This window comes from Penicillium hordei (genome assembly GCF_028827395.1).
Source record: "Penicillium hordei strain IBT 12815 chromosome Unknown utg000003l_segment0_segment0, whole genome shotgun sequence".
Lineage (NCBI taxonomy): Eukaryota > Fungi > Ascomycota > Eurotiomycetes > Eurotiales > Aspergillaceae > Penicillium > Penicillium hordei.
In genome coordinates, this window is record NW_026623144.1 from 3,710,233 (window position 1) to 3,731,551 (window position 21,319).

At 48.4% G+C, this 21,319-nt stretch overlaps 9 protein-coding genes across 9 annotated transcripts; 4 read left to right on the plus strand and 5 right to left on the minus strand.

Annotated features, from left to right (window-relative positions):
• Nucleotides 1-263: 263 nt before the first annotated feature.
• N7537_006610 (uncharacterized protein) lies at nt 264-1,366 on the minus strand (the record flags this gene model as incomplete). Its single annotated transcript, XM_056897667.1, has 4 exons — nt 264-443; nt 499-608; nt 669-1,037; nt 1,090-1,366. The coding sequence occupies 4 exons, from the start codon at nt 1,364-1,366 to the stop codon at nt 264-266; spliced, it is 936 nt and encodes a 311-aa protein (XP_056753452.1).
• Nucleotides 1,367-1,583: 217 nt separating this feature from the next.
• On the plus strand, nt 1,584-3,055 carry N7537_006611 (uncharacterized protein; the record flags this gene model as incomplete). Its single annotated transcript, XM_056897668.1, has 2 exons — nt 1,584-1,587; nt 2,547-3,055. The coding sequence occupies 2 exons, from the start codon at nt 1,584-1,586 to the stop codon at nt 3,053-3,055; spliced, it is 513 nt and encodes a 170-aa protein (XP_056753453.1).
• Nucleotides 3,056-3,933: 878 nt separating this feature from the next.
• On the plus strand, nt 3,934-4,892 carry N7537_006612 (SDR family NAD(P)-dependent oxidoreductase; the record flags this gene model as incomplete). Its single annotated transcript, XM_056897669.1, has 2 exons — nt 3,934-3,955; nt 4,036-4,892. 2 exons carry the CDS (start codon nt 3,934-3,936, stop codon nt 4,890-4,892), a joined length of 879 nt encoding a protein of 292 aa, XP_056753454.1.
• Nucleotides 4,893-5,957: 1,065 nt separating this feature from the next.
• Nucleotides 5,958-7,175, minus strand: N7537_006613 (DUF4050 domain-containing protein; the record flags this gene model as incomplete). Its single annotated transcript, XM_056897670.1, has 1 exon — nt 5,958-7,175. The coding sequence occupies one exon, from the start codon at nt 7,173-7,175 to the stop codon at nt 5,958-5,960; it is 1,218 nt and encodes a 405-aa protein (XP_056753455.1).
• A 713-nt stretch (nt 7,176-7,888) lies between these two features.
• On the minus strand, nt 7,889-8,619 carry N7537_006614 (uncharacterized protein; the record flags this gene model as incomplete). The annotated part of the gene is made up of 5 exons (XM_056897671.1): nt 7,889-8,041; nt 8,105-8,153; nt 8,232-8,483; nt 8,547-8,557; nt 8,614-8,619. The coding sequence occupies 5 exons, from the start codon at nt 8,617-8,619 to the stop codon at nt 7,889-7,891; spliced, it is 471 nt and encodes a 156-aa protein (XP_056753456.1).
• An 834-nt stretch (nt 8,620-9,453) lies between these two features.
• On the minus strand, nt 9,454-12,324 carry N7537_006615 (ATP-binding protein; the record flags this gene model as incomplete). Its single annotated transcript, XM_056897672.1, has 1 exon — nt 9,454-12,324. One exon carries the CDS (start codon nt 12,322-12,324, stop codon nt 9,454-9,456), a length of 2,871 nt encoding a protein of 956 aa, XP_056753457.1.
• Nucleotides 12,325-15,940: 3,616 nt separating this feature from the next.
• On the minus strand, nt 15,941-16,141 carry N7537_006616 (uncharacterized protein; the record flags this gene model as incomplete). Its single annotated transcript, XM_056897673.1, has 1 exon — nt 15,941-16,141. The coding sequence occupies one exon, from the start codon at nt 16,139-16,141 to the stop codon at nt 15,941-15,943; it is 201 nt and encodes a 66-aa protein (XP_056753458.1).
• A 39-nt stretch (nt 16,142-16,180) lies between these two features.
• N7537_006617 (LIM domain-binding protein) lies at nt 16,181-18,901 on the plus strand (the record flags this gene model as incomplete). Its single annotated transcript, XM_056897674.1, has 3 exons — nt 16,181-16,493; nt 16,656-17,806; nt 17,867-18,901. 3 exons carry the CDS (start codon nt 16,181-16,183, stop codon nt 18,899-18,901), a joined length of 2,499 nt encoding a protein of 832 aa, XP_056753459.1.
• Nucleotides 18,902-19,953: 1,052 nt separating this feature from the next.
• Nucleotides 19,954-21,017, plus strand: N7537_006618 (urease accessory protein UreG; the record flags this gene model as incomplete). The annotated part of the gene is made up of 3 exons (XM_056897675.1): nt 19,954-20,129; nt 20,259-20,357; nt 20,477-21,017. 3 exons carry the CDS (start codon nt 19,954-19,956, stop codon nt 21,015-21,017), a joined length of 816 nt encoding a protein of 271 aa, XP_056753460.1.
• Between the last annotated feature and the right edge of the window lie 302 nt (nt 21,018-21,319).

The following is a 21,319-nucleotide window of genomic DNA, read 5'->3' on the forward strand; positions in this document are numbered from 1 at the left end:
CTCTGTGGAAATTGGGAACTAATTGCATAGGTGAAGCTCAGTTATGTAAAAATAGGGAATGGACTGTAAGTCCACAGTACCCGCGCGCGGCATGGTTACCAGAGTACGGGGTCAAGGAAGCGAGATTAGCAGGTCTTTAAGATGCAACTTGCTGCGGGGTGGGCGATCAATGTCGTGACATATCATATGTGAGATGGAAGGTTGATGAGAAGTTTGGAGTAGGAGAGATGTGGTAGAAGGAAAAGCAAAAGGGAACAAGGAGTTTACCCCCTCCGCGGCTGCTCCAGCTCAGCCGTGAATTCGGTATCAGAACCTTCTCTCCATCTCTTGCGCTGCGGTTGGGGTTGGATGGAGGAGGAATGTGCCGTGGTTTCAAAAATTTTGTAAAGAAGGGAGACAATTTGAACCTTGCGGTACTTCCACCTATATCGGCGGGTTATGTACTAGATAATTCATTAGTAACATAGTAGTATTTTTCGTGAGTTTTCAGTTTCATACCTCGCTGTTCCCTCGGATTTGAATGAAATCCCAACGGAAACTATCCGTAACAATGCCGTAGACGGATGTGTTCTTCATATTTGCCTTCTTCCTCGCGTGGTGAATGATGGCTATGTATTTGTTTCAGCATATTTATCCGTGTTTGTAAGGTGTAACTCAAGATTAGTTACCCATAAATGCAAGGCATTGGAACATTCCGCTATCTAGGGCCCCAACTCTCTTGGCTTCCACCATAACGAGGTTGGTTTCGTAGTTCTGGGGCGTTCCAAACCAGAGCGAGTAGTCCACAACGCCGGAAAGTAGATATTCTGTGCCCTCGACTTTCCATGGAGTTTTGATACTCCGTTCAAACTGAAGATGTAGGGACCTGATACTGTCGGTAGATTGAATAGATCCAGTGGAAAGACGTGGGTTATACACGCACTCACGTTTCATCATAGCAAGTGTGCACAGCATGATGGCGTCAATTCGAGATCTCAACATGGCTTCATTGGCGGGTGATCCGCCTGTTGCAAGTGCATAATCGTCAAGAACGATTTCTATTTGAGTTAGTATATATAACCTCAAAAATGCATAGATACTCGACTATACCAAGATGGCCTGGGAGAGGGACCATTTCGTGATCTTTCGGTCGAAGTTCATCATCAGTAGGGTCACCCTCCTTTAGGAAAAACAAATCGGGTATCTTTGATGGTTCTAATTCAGTCACCGCCTTGCTTGGAAGTTTTTTTCTTTTCCGGCTTTCAGTTCGGACGAGGGTTGCGATTGCATGAGTCTCCTCCATGATCTGCTTGTTCTTGGTGTACTGGGCCACCTTTTCGGCCAGTTTGTTGACCCTTTGCTGTAAAATATCGATGAATTCCGCCATCGTAACGTGTAAGATCGCAAGAGATGGAGAAGATTGAAAACGTTCACTTCGAGTAAAGTTCTGAGGTATGCTTTGTGTTTTGTAAGCAACGTCACAGCAAATGAATGTAAGACTGCAAGATTTTGTGTAGAAGAACAAGTTTTAGACAGCTCAATTGATACAAATGATAGCGTTGCGGTATGAAAAACGGAAATAGAAGAAAAGATAGGCTACCTCAATGTGTACGCACGAGGATAACGCTGTAGGATGTTAGATAGAAGAAGATAAAGAAGTAGGAGGAAGAGGATGAGATTTAGGTAGCTCAATTTAATCACACCAGGTTAATGTTGTATGGTGAGAGGCGGAAGTAGAAGAAAGTGTGGTTAGTTCGATGTATTCTTGTATAGTAAGAAGTCATTAACAAGTCATTGACAGACTTCTTACGGAGGGGGGTAGAAAAAGACCAATAGGAACCATTAGTGGCTTACTTTATCTCCTTGCACAAAAAGGGCTTAGTATATAGAAACAAGCTTCTGGTGTTGGAAAGTTAATATTGATGACGACTCTAAAACCTCAGAACTCGATTGTTCTAGAATTTTTCGGAAGGAAAAAAACAAATCAAGTTAAGCTAGTGATCATGAAGAATTTCTATGGGCTTACGGTGGATTTGCTGAAAAGTAGACCGTAGGAAAGCTGCCGGAATGCTGGAGCCGACACACGATATCCATAACATGGGTTGAACATGGTGCAGTTCGTGTGGAGTGAAGAACATGCCCATGGTGGTTTCCATTGCAGGCAACAATGCGGAATCGGCAAAGCCCAAGAAAAAGCGAAGAGGAATGAGGCCTGCGTAATTTGTTGCAGCGGCGTGGCAAAATGCAATCACTGCCCATAGGAAGATTGAAATACTGACGGATTTACTTCAAGGGAAGTGTTGAATTAAGCATTGTCCCGGTGCCTGTTCGACAATGTATCCTGGGTGCTTTATTAGCGAAATGTGTACTAAATTCGCATCAAATCTCTTCATATGAACGTACCTGTGTAGAAGATTGTGTTCAGGTTATTGTATGTGGCATTGGTGAGGTTGGTATCCTTCGTAATACCCAGAAGCGTTGCCTGACCCAAGGTTGCTTTGTCGATCTACTGAGATACATTGGCAATTTTCCCTGGCAACTAATTACTTGATTGATAACGTGGGTAGTGCGTCTTCTAGCGCGAGTCCTCGCTATCGCCTGGACAACACATGATCTGAATGAGGACCATGTCAAGATAATTGATAGCGCCCTCGCAGCATGGCCGCACCACCTGGATGCAGCCAAGTCCGATATGTGTAATGGCGAGGACGAGATGCTCTTCCAGGGACCCATGTTTATCCAGTTCTGCATCATGTACCTTCATTTCCCGCGGAGCGATCTCGTGGCAACCATTCCCGGTGCCAGCAAGGTTATTCGGCAGCAACAATTGTTATCGGTATACAGCAGAGATATGCACGGTGTCAAAGCCCTGGTGGCCTCGAAGCAGATCATTAACCTTGCTACCTTGCAAATTCCGGTGCAGAAACACACGCCGTTTTTCATCTGCGGCATTGGTTTTGCCGTCCTGGTACAGCTGTCAGCATGCTGTTTGACCGGCTCGTATGGCACCCATGACCGGTTTGACGACCGCATCTCACTTGCCATAGGCGTTCTCAAGACATTGAGTCCGAGCTGAGTGTTCGCGAAGGTTACTCTGCGCAGGGTCAAGCGGATGGCTTCGGAAACATTCGCGGGACAATAGCCACAAGCCTGCTGCTGTGCAGCTTATGTCGCCTAATGATAGCGCGATAGATTTCGTCACTCATATGTATGACCTGCCCACCGATGATCTTCCGTGGATTGATCTGTTCCGTTGAGAGGATGAAAACGAGAGGACCTTGTAGCATTGCCTACTTCTATACCCATAATGCATGTTTGTTCCATTATTGATCCTCTCCGAGTCTTTCTTTTTACATACACAACAATATTCGGCCACTTTTGCGGCCTCGTGGCGTCTTTTTCGGTGGTTTTCTTTCCGGATATCTTTTTTCGGAGTCTTTTTCGGAGACTTCTCAGATATTCTTTTTATATGTCTATTTTTTAGATGGTGTTGTAACTACGTAGAATGTAGGCCGTGAAAGCTACAATAATCGGTATATTGCGTACATAAGGCTTCGAGTCGCTGTCTTCTACTCACTCTTCCTTGTTGATGCTTATTTCCAGTAACTTACAAAGATCCAATATCCCTTTAACAAGAAGCGTTTTTTCTGCGCCCAAAAACCCCGATAAATTATAGATGTCTTTTATTGATTAACACAATATTATTATATATAAGGACTTTATCTTATAATATGTATAATATGTGAGGCTGTTCGGACTCCGTCCGCTGAATGTCCGAAAGCGCGATAACCCCGAAACGAGCCCCGCCAAGACGCCGAAATCATTGAGATAGGACTAAAACGTCGTGATAATTTTATAGGATGACGAAATTCAGATATACGTCTTCATCATCCTATCTCTAGACAAAACCTACCACATTCCCATTCATTATTTCTTAGGTATAGACTAGCAATCATGGCGAAAGCAGACCATACAGGTATATATAGATCAGCACTTTCTCCCAACTCTTCACCTAATAATAGACCGCAAACTAACCTAATCTCCATTATGTTATAGGATTCAACTTCACATCCCGTTCTCATCATGACACTTACCCCGCGATCGACCCAACCAAGCGAGACCTCTCATCAAAGTATATCTTCATCACGGGAGCATCCAAAGGCATCGGCCGAGAAACAGCGCTATCTTACAGTCGTGCGGGGTGTGCCGGCATCGCAGTTGGTGCAAGATCCAATCTGGACGGGCTCGCAACATCACTCAGCGAGGCAGCGTCCGAAGCAGGGAAGCCAGTTCCCCAAATAGTAGTCGTGTCCTTAGACGTGACAGAAGAGAAATCCGTCGCAGCGGCCGCTGCAACAGTCAACGAGGCATTCCCACGTCTCGACATCCTTATCAATAATGCGGGGTATCTAGAGAAACGAGCTAAGATCGCCGAAAGCGACCCGGAAGAGTGGTGGCGGACCTGGGATGTGAATGTCCGTGGACCGTATCTCGTGACACGGGCGTTTCTACCCCAGATATTGAAAGGAGGGGAGAAGATCATTGTCAATCTCAGTAGCATTGCGGCGCATCTTCTTTCTCCTGGTGGCTCAGCGTATCAGACTAGTAAGCTTGCGCTCCAGCGCTGGACTGAGTTTCTGGATGTCGATCATGGACCCGACGGTATTTTGACTTTTGCTGTGCACCCTGGTGGGGTGTTGACGGATATGGGCAAGCGTTTGCCTATCGAGAGGCAGGTTGTGTTGACGGAGACGCCGAGACTTTGTGCGGATACGCTTGTGTTTTTGACGGAATCGAGGCGGGAGTGGTTGGCTGCGCGGTATATTTCTGTTACTTGGGATATGGAGGAATTCCTTTCGAAGGAGGAGGAGATAGTACAGGGTGATAAATTGAAAGTGAGGATGGTTATTTAATTGGTTCGAACTTTCAAGGGAAGTCCGGCTTGCAGATGGGGGGTACTTGATATAGACCCGGGAACTTGCAACAGCGCTGTGTTCTCCCAATCAATACAGGTCTGGTCTTGAATGCCTCGAATATCTGGATATTCATCCAGCTTGGTAGGATTGCCAGTAGGTTGGCGGTTTGCTATATCATTTTGTTCAGCGCAATCGCACTTGATGAGAAGATCATAAGAGTATGGGCGAAAATGAAATAGATAGGAAAAGATTCACACATAAAGGAAAAGTCGGCTAGGGCAATGGAAGCCAATAGCGAGGAAGTTAGTCCACAAACCAGAGTCACGGACGACGAAGTTGCAACGTAGTTGATCGAGATTGCCAACCAGGCATCCTTCACCGACGATCCCAAACTGACACTGTAAGAACGTTCACCATAAGTGCACGTCATGGTGCTAGCAGTTCTGCCTGTCAGGACCTTGTAGTAATTTTGAGAGTTTGTATGTATTGCCGACAACGGTATTAAATATCTGCATGATTTTGGAAGTACTGGAGCCGCTGGCACTGGAATATAGCTGGATTGCGTAGGTGGTGTCATAGCCCGACATGAACGCATATCAGCCGTTACCAGTGGTACTGGATTTCCATGGGCTTAGAGTAGCGTTGGAAAAGTTGGGGTTCTGGACTAGGTTCACGCCGCAGGTTGGAGTTGCCGGGATGGCGATGTCAGTGTTGTGGTTGTGGTAATGACTGTTTGACACACCTCGAGAAGCACCTAGATGTAAAAAGAGAAGCTATCAACATTAAAGGAACATTGAAGGAAACCAACAGAAATTCCTTACTGTATAAGATTGAACCAAATTACACGTCAGATGTCATTTCTTCATTGCGCAGAGCTAGAAAGTAAATCAAACACCAGCATGTTCAGATTATGAACACGCAAGAAAACATAAATAGAACCCCCCAGAGTAGACGCCCGATGAAGCCAGAGCAACCTAACCTAGTTGAAGTCATTCCGGCCCGCACTAGGGTTGATAGCCATGCAATTACTTATGATCGACAAGATAGATAGCAGGGATCCACTTAAGCCGTCGGGCCCCCGGCTCCATTCCCAATATCCTGGCTACCGCGGCGATGGAAGGGGTGCGATCCAAAATGGAACACTTTCTTCACAGCATTGGTAATGCTGTTCTTTCTCCTGCCCTGTGGCGCCTCCTCGGCGGAGCGATCTGTATTTTTCTTGGGCACAGAGGCATCATCGGCAAGGACAATCGATGTCACGGCAGGCTTTGGCGGCCACTGCCCGTCTGATTTCCACCCTTGAACCATGGCTTTGGTCAAATGAGCGAGGTTGACGGGGACGGTGGGGGTCATGCCTTGCACGATAACCTTGGTGTAGATTGAAGGATAAATTGCGGGATTGATGGTTGCGCGGACTGGGTTCTCGTCTGAAATAAAAGGCGGGGCAACGGGACACAGTGGTTCATCAAGCTCTTCTTCCACCTTCTCCTCTTCTGTTTGGTCTTCGACAGCCGGTAAGGATGTGAGTTGAGTAGGCCCGTTTGCGGCAGCTTTCTGATCCGGCTCTGTGATGTTGGTCTCTGACGAAGCCTTCCGTTTAGCTCCCTCGTCTGGTGCGGTAGACAATCCTTCCTCCTGATCATCTTGTTGTCCCGAAGTCATATCCACTCGTTGCTGGAGCTCCTCGCTTTTCTCCCGATCCGCTATGGAAAGCGAAGTGTCGGTCCGGACCGCCAGATCAGAAGCGCCAATACTCTCACTGCCCCGAGCAGCCAGCATCGCAGATTGGGATGAACCAGACGAAGTCGCGTCATTTCCCCCCAGCTCCACGCCATCGGACTGGTCTGTTGTATCCGTCTGTGCACCAGCCAGCTTGCGCTTTTCCTCCTCCGCCCGAATCTGCCGCCGAGTCTTCGCGCCACACCACGCATCGCGTCTGGCCATCCATAAGCGTAGCCCTTCGTTCCATGCCATTTCGTCATCCATTTGTCGACGGCGTTTGCGACGTCGCTCAATACCCGCATCCCCCGGGGCGAGCTTCAGCACGGCGGACGGATCATATTCTTGCTCGCTATCTGAGCTCTGGGGTTCAAGTTCCGAGGTTGGGGTGTCGAATTCTCGAACTCGCCATTCGCACACTTCGCGGTTGTGGCAAAGGGCGCCGTCGGCGGAACACGGGGAGGAAACTCCGGCATCGAAATCCCAGTCATTACGTACGACTTCCTTGACGAAGACTTTGGCCTCACGAACTGAGGTATCCCTAGACCCTGTGGCCATCATTTTCGCGATCTGTGGATGTGGGGGGTTGCTCGGGAGAGAAAGTGGGGGAGCTTTGAAGCAAGATTTTCTTGCCCGAATTCTTTTACCCGTGCACTCTCTAATAAAAAGCAAAATTGAGAAATGCAAAAGCAAAGAAACAACCCTTGAGTCTTTTTGTAAAGTCAGGTGGCGGGATGATCAGACTCATGTCATATGGCACGTGCCCGAATGCGGAGATAGCCTCAACTTTCCTGATTACATTTTTCTTTTTTCAATGTATCTCATTCGTCATTCATCTATCTATGTTGTAGTTTGATTTGGATATTTCCGGATTACTCGTCGCTTGCTCTATACTCTGATCTTATATATAATCCTACAATCAGTAACACAAAGTGATTCAAGGCAATTGAAAAAAAAAAAGAAAAAAAGGGACCTCACCTATTCAGCCCACCGCATGGAGTGGCGCAACGCCAAGTGGTGCTATCAATCTAGTGGTGCTATTCATCCAATGACTCGCGCTATACCAACCTTGGAAGCTGGTTAAGATGAAGGTCTGGATGTGGCATCATGCAATCTCACATTTGCCCTGGAAGCACAAGAAATTCAATTGAGCAGGATCTAAAGACCAGTTCAAAATCAATATTTCATCTCAAATGGCTAGCCCACCGTTCCTACTTTATATTACTTTGTAAAGAAATAATCCCTCTTCATGCGTGGTGCTTGAGCAACGCTGATCATTTCCTCGTACCCAGCCCACGGACATCCTCACTGACCTGTTCCACGACAATCGCCCGTTCGAGGTCCATCAAGCAGTCTGCATCAATTGATATTTTGAGATCGAAAGGTATGGTCAATTTCTCCCGATTGTTAAGATATAGCGAGATCATCTACAATACTGTCAGCACTTCATAGCCACGCCAATGGACATACGAGTTGGAAAGACAAATCACCTTGAGAGGCACGCAGGAAGGACTCCAGTCGATGAAAACGGTCGTGGTCCTACACAGCCAACGACTAGAATTAGCGGGGAAAAAAATATTCCACTGCACTCAACAAGTCACTGGAGTAATGTCTTACTGCTTCCCTTCGCTCCCAAGATCATACTCCATGTCGTAGATGGCATACCGAGGAGCCGGGTCCCCATCTTTATCGACTGCAGAATACAGCTTCATGCGAAAGAGGTCCCAATCTTTCTCTGTGGATGCTTCCTCGAGTACAATCTTCTTGTTGTCGTCGGAGATCTTGCAGATGATGAACTTCGGTCTGGTAGCTTCTGGGCCGGATCGGAGCTGGTTGAATGCAGAGAAGCATTCCTCTGCGACGGGTATACTGGTATATATCGGTTAGTTGATATGCTCTTCATGGATAATTTTGTTGAGAATGTAGAATTACCTCGATCGATTCTGCAGAAAGCAAGGCGTTAGCACTTATATACAGTGCTTGTAGCGGATCTACTTACCGACATATTGGAGTCTGGTAAATAGTACCCTGTAACAGAAGTATGTATGCAGTTCTAATAGATAGAGCGAGCGGAGTGAATCCTCGATTATGGTGGATGGAAAATGAGGGGGGAAGGAGAGCAATTGGCTACTTTTCTCGCCTTATATTCCTATCCTACAAGAATTCCATGTGTTTGTTTACGCTGCCTCTGACATTCTCTATCTCAAAGAAAGAAAGAAAGAAGCCTTTATCATGTACAATCCAGTGAATGTGTAACATAAAATGCCTCTGTCTGCGGCTCTATCAGCATTGCTTCACTGTGCAATCCCCAACCGGAAAGGATATGGGATATTTCAACTGATTAACCCCAACTGACCGTGTACAATAAGCACTCAAATACGTTGTGTTTACAGCTAGAAATATATCATTAGGCAGATATAGCTAGTTAGGTACTAGCTAGTCAATATAGACGTCTAGCACAAGGCTAGATCTGAAATCCTTCACATGTACGTACACGCAGACACTCGCCTTGCGTGATTCTACATTGAATAAAGGTATAAATAATATCCTAGGAAAAGGAAAGTACTATCCACAAACTAAGCAGATTTGGGGTGTAGCATTTCAGGGATAAGTGGAAGAAAACAGACAAAAGTCACTACGTAACCCGATTCAAAGCATCTGAATAAGAAATGATGCAAATTTTTATTGCCTAAGAAACAGGTGGCAGTATATACATTTCAGTAATGGTACAGGTCTATCATATCGCTAAAAGTACATAGGGAAACTCCCAATTTCCCCCAATCCACGTAAAATAACCCAGCATACAAGCCAGCGAGAAACCTCGCATGAAACAAAAAAATCACGTCCGAACACGCGCCGAATCAGCCGAAGCATCACCGCTAGCACCAGGAATAAATCCCCACCCAGGACTCTTCTGGCGACGACCCTTCCGATCACCGTACTGCTCGTCGAACTTCCGAATCGCGGAAAGCGAAGACATATCCTCACTAATCGAAGCGCTGATTTCTTCCATTCCGCGCTCGAAATGCGTACGAGTCAAAATGCGACGCTCCGGGTAGGCATAAGGCTCGTCACCGGTGTGCTTGGCCGCTGCGTCATTCTCCTCCCGAACGCAAGCTAGTGCAGCTGCCACGGACAAATTCTTCAAATCAGAACCAGAATACAATGGCGTGCGTCGGGCGAGTTCAGCAAGGTCGACAGAGGGCTCGAGCTGTTCTTCTTTCAGGTGGATTTTCAAGACTGCTTCGCGGTCTTCCTCGGTTGGTAGGTCGACCAGTAGGCGACGAGGAAGACGGCGGAGAACAGCGTCGTCCAGATCGAAGGGTCGGTTTGTGGCGACCATGATGAATGCCGAGAGGTCGTTCATGCCGTCCCACTCGCGCAGGAACTGGTTGATCAGTTCGCGGTGGGAGGTGCGGCTGCTGGCTCCGGTGCGCGAGCAGAAGATGGCATCCGCTTCATCGATGAAGACGACGCAGGGGCTGAGCTTCTTGGCGAGGGTAAAAATCGCTTTCACGTTCTTCTCGCCCTCGCCCACGTACATGTCGTACACTTCAGACCCGCTGACTTCGAGGACTGTTGCTCCACTCTCGCGGGCTACGGCCTTGGCGAGGAGCGTCTTACCCGTACCTGGAGGTCCATATAAGAGAAGGCCGGGGATCTTATCGGTGGCGAGGACACCATATGTAAATGCCTCAGGGCGGATGAGGGAGAGGGAAGTCAGGGTCTTCAGGGCGTCGATGGTCTCGGGAGGCACATGCACGTCGTTGAATGTGGTTCGGATGCTTTTTGCGTCGACTACACCGTTAAGCAGCTTTTTCTCGTGTGTGTTGCACGTTTTGCGCAAAGAACTGATCAGCTGCTCTCTGGTCTGCCCTGCTTCCGAATCTTTCTGCTTGGGTGACTTCTCTTTCAGCCATTCATTGGTGACTCGGTCGCCTTTATCCATGAGCTCGAGTCCACGTCGGATGTGCTCAAAGCAGAGGGGCTCGTTGGCTTCAGCGCAGCCAAGTGTAAGGGTAGAAATCCAATGCACTTGATTGTACGACCAGTACCGATCCTCGATTCCCGATTCTTTGATAGTTGAAGGTTCCAGCGGCCAAGCGCGGTCGCTCAAGATGTTATCTTTTACAGGCAGAGCCTGTTCATGTAATCGGAAGCGAAGCATGCTCTGCAGGTGGCGAATATTGATGTCCATGGTGCGCTTCTTTCGGTCTTCTGCGAAGACCTTTTCAGCGTCTTTCGAGCTCATGGCAGGGGTGATGAATAAGGTCTTCGAGAACTGATCATCGAGAACATTTTGCAGCAGACCAGCACCATCTTGTGAGGGCGAGTGGTGGATCTCCTGCGAGGTAGTTCCAATCAACAGAATCTTGGACCCTGCCGCTCTCCGATCTTGGATGACTTTGTGCAGGAGTGTAATGAATTTGGAACCCTCTCGGGTATTTTGAATGTCACGGTAGTCCTGGATATGCATAATAATGTCTCGAGTTGGCAAAGCCTTGCTGGCTTTCGTTTCGGTAATTTCTGTTGTTTCAACGGGGACTGGCAGTGCTGGTTGACCTGATGAACCCAGGAGCTCGTTGACAAGTTGAATCCACCGAGTTTCAGCGCGCTGGCCACTTCGTGAGGCCCCGGCCCCGGGATCCGGATCCGTTTGGCCATTGATCGATCCCCCCAGGAGGGTTTTGAGCCCAAGCCAGTTGGGAAGCGGGATATCACCCGCCTCTTTGCTGCTCTCGATTGTGATGAACCTAGGTGTTCCAATATCGCCGCGCATGCCACGGGGACCACCTGCAATTTCAGTCACATCATCCTCGCCGTCACCTTCGGGGTCTTCGAGTTCCGACCATGAACTTGGGACGGATTGCCGGTATACATCATAGCCGAGTGATCGAATGGGCGAAGTTACCCCGACATCCGCGAGATCTTGCTCGCTGAACAATTGTGCAATGTCCTGGGCATTAAGAGTTACCAGGTCAGTGCCCAACTCATGGGCAAGCTTCTTCACCACCGCGTCTAGGAATGGTATTCCATCACTACCCGGATAGTGCAGCACCAGATGCGATTTCTTCACCGAAGGCTCTTTGGCATATTTTGCAGCTGGTAACCGCAACCCTGCTTTGGCGGAGGCCCGCAGCTCTTCCCATGATTCCTCGGCCACCGTATACCGATTCTCCGGTGCTGTGGGTGGTTCACTAGACGCAGATGGGTCGGGATCTCCCCCGGAAGCCTGACTCTCGGTTTGCACCTCCTCCGGCTCCTTTTGTGACCGTGACTTGGTTATCTGAACCTGTTGTAGTGATTGCATAGGGCGGTCTTCGCTGCTGTGAGACACCTTATTGTGCTCGTAGAACCACGCGGGGACGGTCGCCATTGATGGTGAAGTCTGCTGCGAGGTCTTTCGGTTTCGCATCGCTCTGCGTACGGCAGATCCGTAGGTTTTGGTGATCGACTTGACCGACTCGGGGGAGGGAGATGTCGCCGGCGTGCCATTGTCGGAGATATTCTCAGTTTTGAGGGAAGGGTCTTCCACAACATTCCCTGGCGTCGTAGACTCGGCATCGTGAGGGTCTTGGGACGGTGACGCGAGCCATGTTCGTGAGAGATGGAATCGTCGCGCGGACAGCGGTGCGGAATAGCGGCGGCGAGCAACAAATCGACAAGGGCGTGCAACCGACAGCCGAACTTTTTGAATTGACGAATACATCCGGGACACTGTCACCGGAGCTTTATGTGATATCACCGAGAGTAGTAGATATGTGCACCAAGTCGTGCGTGGCGCAGGGTCCCTAACGGGCCCTACGAAAGAGAAATGATTTGTCACGTGATCTTATATTTTCTACTTGCTTCGCCGCCGCAACCTGAGGTTCCTGGTATCTTATCAAGTACCTTTACTACGTGTGCTATATAGAAAAGGTACTTTGAGCTCAAACTTCTTAAAAGCTTACGTGCACATCTCTATCCATTCTTCAGTCGAGAATCCTAGTACCCGCTTCGTCTCCACCACGACTAACGGAAAAAGAATATATTTTGTGTTGGCTCAAAAGGTACTTCTATTCTGGTCAATCTTCAGTTGACCAAAACATGAAGGGATCGAACGAGTTTGACATCTCTAATATGAATCTATCCAACCCTATAGTATGGATTACGCCAGTACTACAATCAAACGATTAAGGCCAGCTTCGAACTATGCCGACACTACCCTATGAGATGACCGAATCTGTATTCAAATCACCGATTTGCCTCCATGCCCCAAGTTCTATCCAAGTTGAGTTACTGCCATCACCTGACGATACCACCATATCCTTCCATAAAATGCCTTGCCTGCGTCCCATCCAGCGCCACAAACATACGTGCGAAATGCGAGCCCCTCTGTCTGGAGTATAGAGCCGACTTGCATTCGCACTTGCCGCATTCCTCTTAGCCTTCATCACCTTCCTTTCAGTACATACCTATATCTCAAGCACTCATGTCTTATCGGGGTCTGAAAACAACATCGCACATCCGTCCATACATGAATCATGTAGCTGAAATTCGCAGAAGTACATATTAATGTACTGTACACATCTATTAATGTAAGGATACCCAGTAGTACTATGTAATACATACCTACATATAGGTGGTAATGTACATCGAGTTGTCACATATAGGTCTGCTGTTTGCGTTCGAAGCAAAAGCTTACGAGAGCATGGACCCTCAAACATTCACCTTATGCATATGGCATGATAATAGAGCTGTATCAAGTTTATGATGTAAGACCGCAGGAACATAACTATAGCCTACCTAGAGGTGTGCAAGGGAACAAGATGGCGGTAGACGGGTCCAAGTTATTATATGTACGGCGATGATGATGGTTTGGCCGCTAATTCAAATATGGTAAGAGCCATTCGAGATGGATACGTCAGTGGATTGAGTATACGTATGAACTTCATGTATAACCTACTCCAACCTCTGAATACTACGCAATCTTCCTATGCCACCTCACTATGACCACGCATAGCCACCAAGGCAGTATAATATGTGCCGAAAAAAGAGGAGAACTCCAGGGGCCGGTACGCAAGGGCTTTGGCCAACTTGAGGAAAGACGTGGATGGCCTGAAATTGGAAGATTTGTTTTGTCGTGCGACTGTTTATAGGAAGCCAAGAAGGGGGCGCACACTAGCGGCATTGACGTATACATTGTATTGTGTATAAGCCATATTTCATCAAACTGGATTGACCTATTTACATATTGACCAACAGGCGTAAATAACTAAGCATGTAGGGCTTTTCTATGTACAATCTTTGGATCAACACTACGCAACTAAAATATGCCAGCCCAGGAAACCTACTCTACATGAAGTATGGCCAACCAACACACGAAATGCATGACAATATTGGCCCTCAACTAAGGAGCCGCACTGATGATGGGTGCCTCTGTTGTTCTATCAACCTGTCGCTAGACTTCAGACTCGTAGAAATGATAGTTAGCGGTAGTATGTTCGACCTGCTCTCCCTGACCCTATCACAGTCCTTTTAGGGTGCTCATTCACGCTCCTAGCGGGGGAGTACTTCAAATATCCCGTGCACCGAGTCGTAACACCCTCGCAGGATGAATGGGACCATAACCGCATAGGTTGGTGCGCTGTACCAGACCCCATGATAAGACCACCTTACGTTTCTAGTGCTCCAGGAGAAAGAGAAGGAGCCTAGGGAAAGGTTGACAGACCAAGACTATGCTAGATTGACAAATGGAAACTGCTGAGGCGACTAAAAACTCACCTGCCTTTACATATTTGGTCTGCGCTCAATCTGTACTCCGCATAATTTCACCGTTGGTTTGAAGAGATGGGCCCACCTAATGACTGGGAAATGTATGCACACTAGGGTGTGGAATAAGATGTTCACCCATAATAAATAGTTTACTAGTGTTGACAGCCATGATAAACTTTGCAAGACTTCACCGATTTGTTATGTGGCTTAGTTTAGGTTTATCAGGCATATTTCAGGTACGAATTGGCTATAAGCTACAAGAGAGATGTGTGATATATATATAAATTCATTCCAGTATTCCACAACTATATATCCAGACAACACACAGTTGTAATAGCGAATTGATCATCAGAAGGAAGGCAACGGAAATCTCTACACGGTTTTGCGCATTCAGAACAGGTCTGTGAGTTTACATCCGAAAATTTTTCGTCACTTGATCAATTCGCCATTAAAACGAGCGATATCCTTTTATGCATCGTGGTTTGTGGTTGGAACTAAACTGAGAACAATATTAGTCAATTGTTCAAAACAAAACATGGTAAAGATGCATTGCAATATATGAGTTCTCAGCAAGATATACTGGCAAGTAGCAGACCGACCGGGAAGGAAGGTCCGTATTGTCTCCGCATTGTCGATTTGGAGGGTAAAGAAGTAAAGTGTTTTTTCATCTTTGAACGGATATTGCAAATGCAGGAATCAGAAGGAAGTATAACTCACGTTAAGCACAAGGTACAATCACCTGATCTCTATCAGGTTAGTGGCGAGATTGAAGCATCGTAAGGTGCATGTACTATTGGCATTGGGTCATGCTATCCTCAGGAGTCAGGTGCAATCAACATCAAGAGAGTTCCGGAAACCTGAGGAACATGAAACCATGAAAGCAAATATAATTCACAGTGATTGCAGGCTTCAAAAGAGGGCAATCCGCAGTAAATAGTCAAGAGTGTGAGTGACTACTAAGAGCCCAGTCACGTACTATTAGAAAGAAGAATGAAAGACAAAGAGGAAAGATGAAGAAGAAGAGAAGAAAAAAAAAAAGTTGTGAAGAAAAAGCCGCCAAATGTACACGTGACTTACCAATTTGGAATAGCGTGGCTTTGCGCAGGAGAGAGGAGAGAGAAGGGAAAAAAAGCCTCCAAAAGGGCAAAAAATCAAAATCAAAGATGGAGCTTATACTTTAAGATCTATACAATTTCCCTATTTCATTATAGTCCTTCCCCTTCTCTCTATCCCTGTTTCTCTTTGGATTAATCGCGTTGTCGTCTCGGTTAGATCCTCCACCCTACGGACCCGGATCCTCCGTCCCCAGTTCTCTCTCTCCCACCGGGCGATCATCCTTAATTCCTGACTTGGGCGTTATACCTTTAGCCCCCTAATATTCAGATTCCTTAGGGGAAAAGCTAACTACTTGTGAGTTGTGTTTCTTTAGGATATGGCTGTTTGGAGAGAGAGAGAGAGAGCCCAGCCCCTCCACTCTCCCCTAGCCCCGTCACTTACCCTTCATCCCCGACATCTTCACCTCTTATCACTCCCCACTGACCACCCATTTCTCTCAGAAGGAAAAAAGAGATTCATTGCGCGGGTGAGTGACTTGGCCAAGAGGCCCCCGATCGATACTTCAGCACCTCGCGTCTGCTGAATACCGGTTCAAGTCGCTCGCTACGTCTTGGCCCATCCCCGAACGCTAAAAGCGGCCTGTTGTCTTTCCACTCCAGTTCCAGTCGCGCTCCACGCCACGTTTCGCCCACATTTTCGCCATCGCGAGCGGTCATTTTGAAGTCCCCCATTTGTGGTGACTTCGTCGCTCAGCAATGATGATGACGCAGCCATTTCCTGCCCACCAAGGCATGCCGCAACATGGGTTTCCCCCCAACCACCCAATGGCCGCGCAACATCCAAATGGGCACCCCGGCGCTGGAATGGTACAGCAAATGCATCCTGGTGTGTCTGCGCCGGGAGGACCCCAAGTTAGCCAACCGGGCCCGATGATGGGCGGCATGCCCCCGGGCGCTGGGACAGTTGGACCTGGTGGACCTGGTGGTCCCGGTCCAAATGCTCATGCCCTCTCCCACCTGAATCCCGCGCAGGCGCATATGCTTCAGAACAACCAATTCCAACAAAATTGTTAGTATTCAACCTTATAATTGCTTAACGCGTTGGTGTGCGAGATTGAGGTTATGGAACACGCGATCGGCGCCCTCTGCGGTGACTTCTTTCCCCCGCTATACCTGAATCTCTTCCAGCCGTTTTTCTCGATCACATACTTACGTCCTGATCAATATATAGTCGCGAATAATCCCCATCTATTACACCAGCACCAACAACAACAATTAATGCGGCAACGAATGATGCTCCAACAGCAGCATCAACAGCAGCAGCACCAGCAGCATCAGCAGCAACAACAACAGCAGCAGCAACAACAGCAGCAACAGCAGCAACAGCAACAACAACAGCAACAACAGGGCCTCCCCGTATCAATGCCTAATGGTACCCAAGGTCTTAATGCTGCTCAAATGGCTGCAATGCAAGCGAACCCTGGAATGCGACCCGTCAATATGATGCACCTTCAGCAGCAAATGCCACATGGCCAGCCGCCAAGTCTTCAACAGCAGCAGCAGTTTTTCGCTATCCAGCAGGCCCAGCAGGCCCAACAGGCTCAGCAGGCTCAGCAGGCTCAGCATGCTCAACAACAGGCAAATAATGGACAATCAGGCCAACATACCCCACAGCGTGCATCAGCACAGCCCCCGAATATGCACGAACAGAGTGCCACTCCGCAGTCGCAGCATGGCGGACCAGGAGGCGGCACACCACAACCCTCTCAGACCTCTCAGCCGCCATCCTCGCAACCTCCGCAACCGCAGGGCCCGCCTCAAGGCCAGGCAACTCCTAATCCTCCATCGCAGCAATTGCCGCAGTCGCAACAGCCCGGTCAACAGGGACAGCCTGGTCCGCAGCCTCAACCTCCTCAGGGTGCCCAGGGCCAGCAGCCGGGTCCTCAGAATCAGCAGATGACGGCCCAGGAGGTTCAGTTGAAAGCACAACAGCACCAGAATGCTCTTATGATGCAGCAACAACAACAACAGCAAAGGAAGAATAACGCCATTTTGACCATTCATGCCTACGCTGAGCATCTGGGAAACTTCCAGCCGCGCAATGAAACCCAGGATCTTCTGTACTGGCAATCGTTCGTCGATCGTTTCTACTCCCCTGTAGGTGTGTTGCGGCAGGGTGTTTGGAACAACACGATTGGATCTAAACAATTCGAAATCGGGACTCCCGCACTGGCACGTTATTATTTGACTCAGTTCACTAGTGGGATCAGTCAAATTCAGATGGTGGTGGAAGGGGCACGCGAGCGGGAATCTCACAATGGAGGGCATTACGTGGAAGCCCCGAAATGTTCATTCATTTATTGGTTCAAGAATGAGTGCCAGGTACATCCCTTATATCACATGGTCCTCTTCTTTTCAGCTTGCTAATGCCTATCTCTTTAGCTTTTTACCAACGGCACTCTACGCGCGCATTTCGATATGCACAACAAGCTTGAGATGCTGGATGTTAATGTCGTCAGCCACAACGAGTTCATTCCGCGGTCTTTGTTGTTGGCCATGGAGGCGGATTCCCAAAAGCAAAGTCCGAAGGTCTCGAAGAACTCAAAACGTGCTCAGCCTAAGCAAGCACCATCATTAGTGCCAGATTCCAACGTGACTGCCAACGGCGTACCTACTCCAGTCATGGGATTCATGGAAGTGGCTGAAACCATTTCTGCGATGCAAATGTTGTTCCAATTTTCGCAGGCAAATCCGCAGCTATCACCTCCTGATGCGCTGCGGAATCTCGTCAACACTCTCCAGTCGCAAAATCCTAATCCAGGATTTGTGCCAACTCCCATGCCCATGAACCAGGGCATGAATCCAGGAATGAATCCAGGCATGAACCCAGCCATGAACCCAGCCATGAATCAGGGTATGCCTCAGGGTATGAATCCAGGTATGAGTCCGGGCATGAGTCCGAGCATGAACCCAGGCATAAGTCCGAGCATGAACCCCGCTATGAACCCAGCCATGAATCCGGGCATGAATCCGGCGATGCACCCAGGCATGAGTCCGGGCATGAATCCGGGTATGCACCCCGGCATGAACCCAGCCATGAATCCTGGCATGCAGCCCATGCAAAACGTTCGGGGACATAGCATGGGCGCTCCGTCGCAGTTTGCCTCGCCAGCCATGGCCCATCTTGGTCTCCCCGGGCAGCAAGGCTCGCCTCATCTGACTGGTTCAGCACACGCGAGCCCAGCCCAAAGTAATCTTGCCGGCCCTCCCGGAATGCAACCACCAATGCAGCCGTCCCCGGCCGGCGTGAACAACAGTCCAAATGTAGGTGGCAACAAACGTCGCCGGGCAAGCACCGTCAAAATGGAATCCGAGGACGGTGGTGGAGTCGAAGCTAACGGCGCTCCGCAACAGGGCTCAGCGAAAGTAAAGGCTAGCCCTCGGGTGCCGAAGCGACAAAAGGGCGCCGCCGCCTAATCATGTTGGGAGTTTGATTTTGCTTTCCCTTGCTTTCAATTTTCCCCGCCGTCTCAAGCGGCGTGGAACCGGCGTACGACTGGATACCTGGGCGAGGCATGTCGCGCCCACTCTTGTTTGTTTACTCCTCATCTAGTTCTTTCGTCTCATTGAAAGATCTATCTTGCTTTTTGGCACATGACGACTCAATTCACAATCGACGGGATTTAATCGGTGTTTGAGGCCCCCTCCCATTTTCCTTGACTTGGAAGTGGCGTCAGGCCTCATCGATCCTGCTCAACTCCGACCTAATGTACTCTATCTTCCTTTCAGCGTTTCCTTGGTTGGCTCGGGATCATCGCCTGACCTTGCATGTTTTCTATTTCTTTTCCGTTCGGTTTTCATTTTGATCTTTTCTGCCATCCATGTCTGGGATTTGACGACTTTTGGATTGGTCTTTGTTTAGGCTTTTGCCCATTGCTCGCTTTTTCCTTGGCAGTCTGTTCATTTTTTTCTTCAGTGGACAGACAACTATTGATATCCGTGTTTGGCGAATGATATGGCGTCCGGCTCTTACGTTTCTTTGGGAACTACGTCTGCGTGCATAGGGTGTTCTATGTTCCATTTGGCTTGACATCCCTCCCCATTCGGGGCTTATCCTCTTTCTGCCGCTACTTGACGAATCCATAAATACCTGCCTTCCAATCATCATGATGCATCGTAGTTGTATACTAAGGTATGTTCGAAGTATGGGGTCTATAGCAACATATGCAGCGTGGTTGGTCTTACTAAAACATTGCTCATTTTGGACATCTTTCGTTGCATATCTCTCGGTATCCCAACCATGAATTCCCAACTCACAATTTATACAAAAATATTCTAAAATCCAAACTGAGCGGCGAACTCGGCGAACTCCATCGGCGAATTGATAATATTGATAATATCGAAGCTCGGCATTTGTTATCATATCAGTTCCCCACACCGGCCTTCTAATGTATCGAACTGCCCCTCATCTGGACTTTTCTCCAAACATCCTCTAATTTGGCACATCGACCAACCTTGGAGACTTAACAATGGCACACTCACACTCCCACGACGCTGGCATTAACCACTCTCACGATGACCCCTTCAACGGCCATGGCCACGCACACGATATCCTCGATGGCCCAGGCTCCTACGTCAACCGCGAGATGCCTCTGATCGAAGGCCGAGACTGGAAGGATCGTGCCTTTACTATTGGTATTGGTGGGTATGTATAGAACTCTCTATTCCATTTCAATCAACCTCTATTTCACCCACCTGGTGCCAATGCATCTCCCTTCAAATCGTCACCTATAGATGCATAGCCAGGGATTAACGTGAATCTGGATCCGAATAGACCCGTGGGATCCGGAAAGACAGCTTTGATGCTAGCGCTATCTCGCGCCCTTCGAGACGAATATAACATCGCCGCTGTGACGAATGATATCTTTACAAGGTAAGAGAAAATACCCCACGCACCCCACATCCAAAACAACAGGACTCAATACATACCTACAGTTTTTACACCCTCATTCATATCTCCAACCTCAATACTAACCAACCTCCTAAAAACAGAGAAGATGCCGAATTCCTAACCCGCCACAAAGCCCTCGCGCCATCCCGCATCCGCGCCATCGAAACAGGTGGCTGCCCCCACGCCGCCGTGCGCGAAGACATCAGCGCAAACCTCCTCGCCCTGCAAAAGCTGCAAAAACAGTTCTCGACAGACCTTCTGCTAATCGAGTCCGGGGGCGACAATCTTGCTGCGAACTACTCGCGCGAGCTGGCGGATTTCATCATCTACGTGATTGACGTTGCGGGTGGTGATAAGGTTCCTCGTAAGGGTGGACCTGGGATTACCGGGTCTGATCTGCTTGTTGTGAACAAGATTGATCTTGCTGAGGCTGTTGGGGCGGATCTTGCTGTTATGGAGAGGGATGCGGCGAAGATGAGGGAGGGGGGTCCGACTGTTTTTGCGGTTGTTAAGCATGGGAAGGGGATGGATCATATTGTTAATTTGATTATTAGTGCTTGGAAGGGGAGTGGGGCTTATGATGTTAGTTTGCAGAGGTGGAAGGATGGGGCTGTTCGGGGGTCTGGAAGTGTTGATGAGTAGATATCTTGCCTAGGTGGTAGGTTTAGATTGGATAACTCGAGACCCTTTTGGAGGGTGATGTTTTATGAAGTTCAATATATTCAATGTGTTGAAAGTAGATGGTACACACGTTTTAACTGCTTTTTCCCTCCGAATACAAAACATATTCCCCGAGAACGCCTGGAATGCAGCTGTCGCCAAATCTCCAATATGTCACAGAAGCCGCGTGTGGGCTGGGTATCTGGGTGGTTTTGGGTAGAGGGGGTTGGTTGCTTCCTCCACTCCTCCACAAGATGTAGATATCACACAAGCAAGAAACAAAC